General features: G+C 42.0%; 1 protein-coding gene and 1 pseudogene across 1 annotated transcript; one reads left to right on the top strand and one right to left on the bottom strand.

Moving 5' to 3' along the window:
- Window positions 1–7,920: 7,920 nt before the first annotated feature.
- LOC147436790 (uncharacterized) lies at window positions 7,921–8,130 on the bottom strand. Its single transcript, XM_086486136.1, has one exon. It carries the CDS (start codon window positions 8,128–8,130, stop codon window positions 7,921–7,923), a length of 210 nt encoding a protein of 69 aa, XP_086342262.1.
- Window positions 8,131–8,138: 8 nt separating this feature from the next.
- On the top strand, window positions 8,139–9,839 carry LOC147436791 (hydroxyphenylpyruvate reductase pseudogene; annotated as a pseudogene).
- The last annotated feature ends 657 nt before the right edge of the window (window positions 9,840–10,496 follow it).

Below are 10,496 nucleotides of genomic sequence, written 5' to 3' on the forward strand. Positions count from 1 at the left end.
GTCATTTGGATAGCTAGAAACTAAGAAAATGCTAGATTTTGTAAACAATGTTAACTTTTGCACTAAGAGTGCACACAAGATCAATGGAAACTAGAAAATTGCTAGCAAAGAAGAAGAGACTCTCCTTGAAAGACATAATTGCAACAACACAACCCTACACAATCCCCAATGAGACATTGAAGCCAACAAAGGCTTGATTGGATGCAGGAACATTAGAGAATGAGGGACTGACAGTTCATTAAGGCACTTTTAGAGACCCACAAGGAAACACCGTGGATATCCCCATGAATCCACAAGAAATCATGGACTATGCCAATAAGAAGGAGACCCTCAACCAATTGGAGAGAGATTATTTGCACAACTTGTTCACAGCACAACCAACGGGTGGGGAATTTATTTTTGTGAGCTTTTGTTTCCGTGCTTTTGCATTCATATTTTGTTTTTAGAGCCTTTTTAGTATTTTCTTAGCTAGTATTACCATACAATTAAGCTATCCATATTAGGTTGTTCAGCTAAGAGAAAATTATCCCATAAACTAGATTTAGAGTTTAGAGGCATTGTCTAAATTACTTTGCATAACAAAAAAATCAATGCAAGCTCAAAAGGCACACTTAATTTTCTTTTGCTAGAACCCCCTTTGTCCAATGGTATGGTTTTCAATCCATAAATCAACAACCCCAACATAGGCTTCCACATTTCTGAAACAATTCTTAGAAATTTATACCCATCATACATATGCTTATATAACTTTGTAGGGAATTTTCCAAAGAAAGCCATAACACAATTACTCGTTTGCATAGCCAACTGATACTAACCACACCCCTGGAGAGGTTCACTCTATGTAGATCCTCTTTATCATGTGAGTACAACAAGGAAATTTTGTCTCATAAAAGTAGTTATTGCTAGAGATGAGGCATCTAATATAATCCTTGCACAAGGAAAAGGATCCCCGTATAGCTGTTGACTTTTTTGAAGTGTTGTCAAGTGGACACGTGCATGAGTGATTCAAGGTTTAACAGGGGTTTTAACACAAATTTTCCTCAACTTGTTCATCACAACAACCCTAATTCCCGTCCTTCCTTTTCTATGGTGGCTAATCAACCTCCCCTCAAAATCCCCTCAACTCTGTCAATGTGGAAACATTTCCCTTTGTCTCATGTAACAATCTTCCCTTTAACTTTGTAGCTTCCAACATCTAGCACAATGTAAAGAAAATTTCAAATAGGGAGATTGGGAGTCACGAATTAGACAGGGATACTTAGTTTCTTGAGGCCAGATAGGACACCCGCCCTTTAGAACCCTTACTTGATCCCCTTTTGAATGAGCACATATTGCAAACCCTAGATATTGCATGTGCACCACACCAAGCACTTTTGGGGGTCACTTTATAATTATGTGACTATCACATGGGTGCAACAAATTGCAATTTTTCTCACATTTTCACATATAGAAGGGTGCTAAAGAATGGTGTTGGGAAAAAAAATGCAAATTGAATAAGAAAGGGGTGTTTTTTATTTGTAAAAACTTCACAAATAAGAAGTTAGAAATAGTCCTTGAACACACACAATATACACAGTTTATACATGATAACCCCCTCGAACCAAACATAGACATAAAGAGATGATGGAGCTGTATGTAGTAGCTTCTATTGTAGCTCATGTATTAGTTTTGCTCTGTTAAGTGGTACCTTTCTTCAATGACGGATCCATGCATTGCAAAATACAAATCCTATTAATAACCTTAATTATCAATCACTCCAGATCTTTCCAGTAAGCCAAGAAAAATTCTTTTGATAGGCCATAAATAGATGGAGTTTTTTCATTTTGAATTTTTTGAAGAGCCCATTTTAGATCAAAGGCCACAAATACTTGATCAGTTCTTGTAGCATTGGATTCCTCAATGAATGCATCCAAAACACCTGAAAAGACATCCATCATGTCTTCCCTCTCAAAAAAATTGCCAGTCTTGACATTCAGGATGCCTTCAGAAGAATGCATACAAGCTCTCATAATATCCTTGGGAGCGTCAACCATAGTGGAATCATCTTGGATTATTTCCACATATTTTCTTTAGCATGTATTTTTCTCTTAAGCTAGCAAAGAACCCTGTTGATTTTCCATGGATTTCCTTTAGTTATTTGCTTGAAACAAAGAAATAATCTTTTTGTACTAATAGGGCATCATGTTCTTTTTTATAGCTTACCTAGGTTTCCCTAGTTTCTCCAATTTCCATACATCATGTCCCTATGAATCGTTGCAATAATAACTATATCATCTTTTACTTAATGTAGCTTAAGTGCCCTACATCATGTCCATGAATCTCTACAATACATTCTATAGCATACTGAATGCCTTCTTACCTTTTATATACCTTTTTCAACTCCTCTTATACATGATTGAATGCCAAAGTATATGAAGTCCCAACACATTCAAGGATTTCGATGCTGATTAGCTAAGGAAATCAAGTGCAATACATCCTTTTGGATCAAGTGCAATACATCCTTTTGGAACATGCTATGATTATTAACCATAAGAGGCTTAGCGTATCAAATTTCTTTCACATTCCAATAGGCATTAGAATCAAACAAGTTCAAAATAAGAGCAAAGTATAAATAAGATTGAATATCTACATACATCTCAATAGAATTAGGAAACCACCTATGCCTGTTATAGCCAACGACATACAATCTGGCTTCAATTGTCTTGCGATCAATAAAATTTTATATTCTAGCTCTGGTTTCTTTGAATTGCTCTACAATTGTGCTCTGTGGGAAGATTGTGCACATTATCCCTTGGTAGCCCATCAAGATGATTTATGAAACAATTTCTTGCAAAGTATCCTAGTAGAAATGATTAACCTGCCATCGTTTATCTAGCATTGCATAGGCTTTAACAGTTGAATCTCCTTGCAAAGTGCTATTCTCCCCTATTGTGTACTGCCCATATAGAAATATATTATGCATGCACTAGCATACTAGCCATTAGTTTCCTAAGACTAAAGAAATAGATCTTGAGGTAGTAGGTAAGCTAGTCATATTCCTCAAATGGGAAAATTTGGCTAGCTCCTACTTTTTTTTGTAGAAAGTTGCGGCATTTTTCTAAAATTTGCCCTATCTTTGCCCAAGATTCCTTTAAGATGATTCCTGCCTAATTAGGAAGTAAAACTCTAGTTCCTAGAGAACAAATCAATTCGATGTCCCTTCAACTCTTCTTGAAAAGCTACTCCAAACTATTCGGCTCCACCACCTCCTATTTATGCAATTGCCCCAGGAGAAATTCACACACCTCCCCTAGCTAAACATTACTACTCCTAGGTGGTCTCTTAGAATAAGAATCAAAACACTCCTAAAACCCCTATCCCACACATGCTACTATTACATCTGTATAGTAAAACAATGCTAAGTCTCATGCAAGTTCAACAAACACATCTATAGGCAGTTTTCTCACAACGAAAAATTTGATGAACTTGTAAAAAATAATATGAATAAAAGGTCAATAATCATCTAGAAGTCAAAGCAGTGGCCTACAAGTTCAAGTGCCTTTGGACCTTCCCAAATGTAATTAAACACAACAGAGGAGTCCATCTCCCACTTGTATTATCATCATTTAAATCCAAATTAAGAACAAACGTCATCATGATTTTGTATAATTATCATGGATTTGGTTCAATTTAGTATATTTACCATCAAAATATCTTAAATTATGGACAAAAAGGGGACATGAGCTCCTTGATCATCCGTGTGCACGTGGATGATCAGGGTGCTCCTACCAAAATATGGAAAAAAGGGAGAGTGGGGCAAGAGCTCCCTGGTCATCTGTGTGAAGGCAGATGATCGGGGAGCTCGCCCCACTCCCCCTTTTTTCCCCAAAATTTGGGATATTTAGTGGATACTTTTATGCATGACCTATGTTTTAGTCAAACATATTTGAAAAAAAGTTGGGGGAGACGAGCCTCCCCATCGTCCGCATACGCGCGTATGATCAAGAGGCTCCTACTGTCCCTTTTATAAAAAAAATGCAATGTGAACTACTGATCCCCAACATGTTGGGTAAGGAAAAAAATTGAAAAAAAGGGGAAGGGTCTGCATTTTAGGCATAAATCTTAAATACCTTGTAATTTTGTACGATCCAACAATTCAAGTATTAGCTTGCTCTCGAAAACAAGGTTGCCAAAAAGGTGTGTAGCACGCAGGTGGTGAAACCATCGATTCAAGAGTATCATGGTCGATATCGTTCCATCTTGCTAGAAAATCGATCGTCGAACAATGCTACAGAAAATCTTGCGTTGCTGGGCAAATATCATTCAACCTAAACTAAAGAGTAGCACGGTCATCCGTGCGCAAGCAAACGACAAACGAGCTCATGGAGTTGTAAATGTGCTGGTTGTCTGCATGATGGTGCGTGAGATCGACTCCTTCACCTGCAATGCTACAAAAAACATTGCATCGCTGGCCAGAAAATCACTCAACCTATACTAAAGAGTAACACCGTCGTCCGCGTGTTCCTCAACCTACACTAAAGAGTAGCACTGTCAACGTTCGTGCGCGCACGGACGACCAATGAGCTCGTGGAGTTGAAAAGTGCCGGCTACCATGATGGTGCGCGAGATTGAGCTCTCCCACTCCTTCGCCTACAGGGTCCTTGCTTTTGCGATGAGGTAGACGATGCCAATGCCACTCTCTGTCCGCCTACCCAGATGGCTGCTGTGTGCAGCAATGGCGCTTTGGGTTGCAGCTACTCTTGCACTAGATCTCCATCGTCGGCGTGCATTAAATGCCCTTGCGCAAAGTGCACATCTGGATACGGCTGCTGCAAGCGGGTGGAGTGCCAGCTCTGCCATCTTTTCTTCAATCCGTAGGACAAGGTACAGAAGCTGCTTAACTTAGTACGGTTGTTGCTAAAGCGGGACATGCAAGTTATCCTCATCCTGGGATTGATCACCTTGCCGATCATGGATGCCAATTGTAAAAGTAACTTATGATTATAATAAGTGTGGACTTCCTTTCCACCTACCTCTATTCCCTAATTCTCACATGGACCCCTTTTACCTATGCAAGCCTCAACATGTGTCTATTCCCACCTACCTATAATTCCCATGTGATGGATAATCCTCACTCCCTCAACTTGTATATAAATCCCATTAGCTACCCTCATTTGTAATAAGGTCTTCATTCTCCATTCAAGTGCAATCTATTGTCATTGCTCTATTTTTATCTTGGACTCTCTTATGTCTTGACATTAGCATATTAATTAATAGTGATATTAATCACATTTAAGTTAATCTCTAAATTCTCACATGGTATCAGAGCACTAGAACTTAAGATTAATTTTTCTTATTAGCGCTAAGAGTCTTCCATCTCTCTAGCCCACACTCGAAGCCTCACTCTCCATTCTTTTCAAGGAATCCGGAACCTCGAAAGATGGCCGAATTAGCTTCTTCATCTTCCGCATCCACCTACAAGTCCCGCTACATTATCGACAAGCTTAACGGCACTAACTACCAAGTGTGGAAGATTCAGATGGAACTCTACCTCACGCAGCTGCAACTTTGGGACGTCACGTCAGGGGTCGAAGAGCAACCTGACCACCCCGAAGACCCCGAAGACAAAGATTCAACATACTTCATCGACACCTATAATACTTAGCATAGTAGAAACAATAGTGCCAAGATGGAGCTCATTCTCCATTGCCAAGATCGGCAAATCCAAATGGTGAAAAAGCTAACTACTGCTAGCGCCATTTGGAAGTTCTTCGAGAAGAACTATGAGCACACTGACCTCGTCTACCGAGTTTCCCTAATCAAGAAATTGGTAAACACTACCATGCAAGAGGGTCAGTCATCCTCCAAGTTTTTGGAGACGTGGCAAATACTTCTAGATGAAGTACTTATCTCAGGGCTTGCCATCCCTGAAGAGCTTCAAAGTATTCTCTTATTGGCTTCTCTACCTGCATCATGGAGAGCCTTTATCACTACACAAGCCACTACGGCTAACTTGCAGCTACAAAATCTTGTAGCCAAGATCCATCAGGAGGAAACGCTTCGCGACCACACTAGAAGCTCGCAGAAGTCCACGGCACTTGTCACTATGACAAGAAACTCACGCCCTTACAACGGCAAGAAGCCTCAACGTTCGGGCCCTCCTCGACAACACAATAATTCTGGAAGAAAGTTGCAATTTCAAAGCCACCACAATCACCAAAATTCAAAGCAATGCGCCAACTACCATCGCTTTGGACACCTCACAAAGGACTGTTGGCAACCACGCAATCAAGGTAATCGTCCTATCTCTCACCCTAACCTATATCCTTCTTACTCTCAAGGGGGGACACGCCATGGCCAACCATCTCCTTTTATTTATTGTCAAGCTCATTATGCTGACATATCTACTTATGATAGCCTATCTTATCCTTTGCAACTATATGCCACCGCTATAGCCACTTCATATCCCAATATCTGGCTACTTGATACGAGCGCCACCCATCATATGACATATCACCTACACTGGCTATCCAATATCACTTATCTAGAACACCCTCTAGAAGTATGCCTCGGTGATAACAGCATCCAGCTCGCCAAAGCCTATGGAGATGCTGTCATTAACCTACCTAATGGCCTACACACCACTATTTCTCACGTATATTATGTCCCTGGTCTCAAGAAAAATCTCATCTCTGTCAGCGAGCTAACCGACAACGGCATCATCATCAAATTCATGCGAGAAGGCTGCCACATTTCGGCACTAAACAAAGATGGTTAGTATGTCACACTTTTGGTCCCCAAAACTGGGCGTCTTTATCCATTGGGTGACTCATCGCCTGCACATGCATCTGCATCATCCATAAAAACACAAGAAAACACACTCAAATGGCATTATAGACTAGGACATATTTCTCAACATGTTTTGCACCAACTCACTCATCGCCAACTTGCACTAGGTCTTCCCAAGCACCTCACTCACATCACACTTCGTGAGGGCTGCATTCTTGCTAAAGCACATCATGTTCCATTCCCCACTTCATCATCACGAGCCACTGCACCTCTCGACCTCATCCACTCTGATGTTTGTGGCCCATTGCCCGTCAAGTCCCTCACTGGCAATAAGTATACTTTTATAGATGATTTCTCAAAATACACAACTACTTACTACATGGCCGAGAAATCCTCAACCTTCTCTCATTTTTGCACATTCAGGTCATTAGTTGAAACTAAACATGGCTGCCATATTAAAACTCTCCGCACAGATCATGGTGGGGAATACACTTCTCATGCATTCAAAGATCTATGTCTTTCTGCTGGTATTCGACATGAATTCTCCATCACCGACCACCCACAACAAAACGGACGTGCCGAGAGCAAGAATCGCACACTATTCGAAGCTGCTCGTGCCATGCTTCTTCAAGCTAGCCTCATAGACACCTACTGGGAAGAAGCTACCGCCACTGCGTGCTACATTCAAAACCGCATTCCATCCACCCGCAATCCTACTACTACACCCTATACCCTCTTGCATGGTCACCCACCTCATCTTGGCCACCTTCGCATCTTTGGAATCATTGCATACCCACTTGTGACGCAACCTTTATCAAAACTCTCACCACGTGCTCAACGCACAACTTTTGTTGGCTATGGTGATCGCTTTGGCATCAAGGCATACCGCCTCTATATCCCAGACCATCACAAGTTTATCTTTGCCCGCACCGTCGTCTTTGATGAAGAATTCATCATCTCAGGCAAATATTCTCCACCATTGCACCCTACATTCTCATCACCAATCCACTCTTCTCATCAATCTTTGTTGACGGCCTCACCCACACACACACCCATGCAAATTTTCCACCCTTCTAGGCACAATCTTGAGCCTCCCTTCACCATCCAAAGGCCTTTCCTCATCGCCCATCCACCTCCTTGTGTCTCGCATTCTCATGCACAGCCAATCGGCAACACTCCTGCACCACCTCTTGCACCCATCTCCTCATAGTTAACACCATCACCAACACCGTCCGTCCCGACTACTGCTACTTCCATCACACCGCAGACACTCGGTGCTCCACCTTGTGAGCTCCCATCACCTTCGCTACCGGTCTCACCTTTTTTCCGCAACTCCCACGAAACCTTGCCAGTTACTCCCATCCCAGCAGATGTCGATGAAGTCGAGCCTCATAGCTCTGCTTCTGCCACCTTGCCATCGCAATACACTTCGGCTATACACTTGGATCAAGCCGCCTCTAGTTTGCATGGCCGCACCCGCTCTCTTCGTGAGATCTATGAAGCCACCAATTTCTCTGCTGTCCTCAGTGATGAAATGATTCTTGAACATCCACCAAAGCCTCTTGAAGATGCCCTTCCCCTCTCTGTTCTCGATGTCCTCGCTTCTAGCGAGAGCAAGGAGTGACATGCCGCCATATTGGATGAACTCCAAGCCCTCCAAGAAGCTAACACTTGGAAGCTTGTGCCACCTCCTAAGAATCATAACATTGTCTCTTGCAAATGGCTATTAAAGAAGAAATACCACCCCAACGGCTCAGTTGATCGCTACAAGGCACGCCTTGTCACTCGCGACTTCAATCAACAACAAGACTACAATATCTACATGTGGCAAATCTCTAAAGGCATGGCTATCTTAGGCGCATCGGATGACATTCCCCTTCTTGGCACATCGGAGTACATGCTTCTGCAAGCGATTGACTACATCTCTCACGCTTCATCTCGTAATTTGAGTTTGATCCCAGCTACCGGATGAACTTCTCATTGAGGGGGGATAGCATGTATCTACGACATGGCTACTTCGCAAAGCTCTTTTGTTCATCAATCTCAATGTTACAACGAGAAGTCCACCCTTAAGGGGGGATGTAAAAGTAACTTATGATTATAATAAGTGTGGACTTCCTTTCCACCTACCTCTATTCCCTAATTCCCACATGGACCCCTTTTACCTATGCAAGCCTCAACATGTGTCTATTCCCACCTACCTATAATTCCCATGTGATGGATAATCCTCACTCCCTCAACTTGTATATAAATCCCATTAGCTGCCCTCATTTGTAATAAGGTCTTCATTCTCCATTCAAGTGCAATCTATTGTCATTGCTCTATTTTTATCTTGCACTCTCTTATGTCTTGACATTAGCATATTAATTAATAGTGATATTAATCACATTTAAGTTAATCTCTAAGTTCTCACACCAATCACTATTTTGAAATCATATTTGCAAACTACCTTGGCTTGGAAATGCTCCCGAAGAGCCCGCATGGCTGCATTTTATGCGAAAATGGGCCAAGTTGACTAACATAGACGGTCTTGCATTGTAGACAAGTGGAAAGCAAGTGGGAATTGTGGGGCTTGTAAGGATTGGTATGGCCATAGCAAAGCGGGCCGAAGCTTGTGGGTGCCCCATTGCATATATATGAAGGCAGGTCAGCACAGTCAAGAATGACTTATTCTTACTATTCCAATGCAATAGAGTTGGCAGCTAGCTTGCCCCTTGACGGAGGGGACAAAGGGCAACATTAACCTGGAAATCTTCGATGCCTTGGGTCCAAGTGGATTCATCATAAACATAGCTCGAGGTCTGATCGATCTAAGTACGATAGCTCAAGGTCCAATAGTGGATGAAGCACAACTACTTAAGGCATTGGTGAAGGGCCGCATTAGAGGAGCTTTCCTGGATGTGTTTGAGAATGAGCCTCAAGTCCCCCAAGTATATATGTCTCTGGATAATGTTGTTATCACTCCTCATGTTGGTAGTTTGACATGGGAAACCATGAGGGCTATATCAGATCTTGTTGTTACCAAACTTGAAGCCTATTTTGTTGGCAAGCCTCTTCTAACTCTGGCTTGAAGGTAAACTAAGAAATCTACCCACATTGATTAATGGAAGTATGACAATTCTCTCTCTCTCTCTCTCTCTCTCTCTCTCTCTCTCGGCCTTGACCTGATTGGACATACTTGCAACCATTTCTTATATACAATGTGGATGCCCTCGTTGCAGTACCATGAAATCATCAAGATTTGCAAGAAAATTTTGAAGGCGCCGCAACAAGGAGGAGGCAAAGAAGAACACGCCAGCTTGCATGCGCATAATCAAACATATCCCATCCCTTGTTGTCGTACCTCCTCATCCTGCATCTCGTCATATTCCCTTTAGACTCTATGCACATCTGCCAACCTATATCCTATATGCTCATCTTCGCAGAAGGTGAAAGCAAATGAGAAGAGAGAGAAATGACTGCGCCCTGCAATAGTCTATTGTTCCATTGAAATGGTGCCGCTGGTAAGGAAGGTGAGGGTGTGAGCCTCACAGCCTTAGGAACTTGGAGAGAGAGAGAGAGAGAGAGAGAGAGAGAGAGAGAGAGAAATTGATATCTTTGTGCATGTTTCTTGCAGAACGGCTGAAACACGTGCAATTATCTTTGCGTAGTTGTACGCGCGACGGTTGATATCACCCTGGCAACCATTATTTTTAAAAAATTAATGTTCACGTTTTTATGTGAAGCAT

The sequence above is a fragment of the Adiantum capillus-veneris genome, chromosome 17, assembly GCF_014529385.1.
Source record: "Adiantum capillus-veneris isolate H3 chromosome 17, ASM1452938v2, whole genome shotgun sequence".
Taxonomy (NCBI): domain Eukaryota; kingdom Viridiplantae; phylum Streptophyta; class Polypodiopsida; order Polypodiales; family Pteridaceae; genus Adiantum; species Adiantum capillus-veneris.

What these genes read in the sequence shown, in the direction of transcription:
- LOC147436790 (XM_086486136.1), bottom strand. Translation starts at nt 8,130, where the DNA reads ATGGGAGTAACTGGCAAGGTTTCGTGGGAGTTGCGGAAAAAAGGTGAG.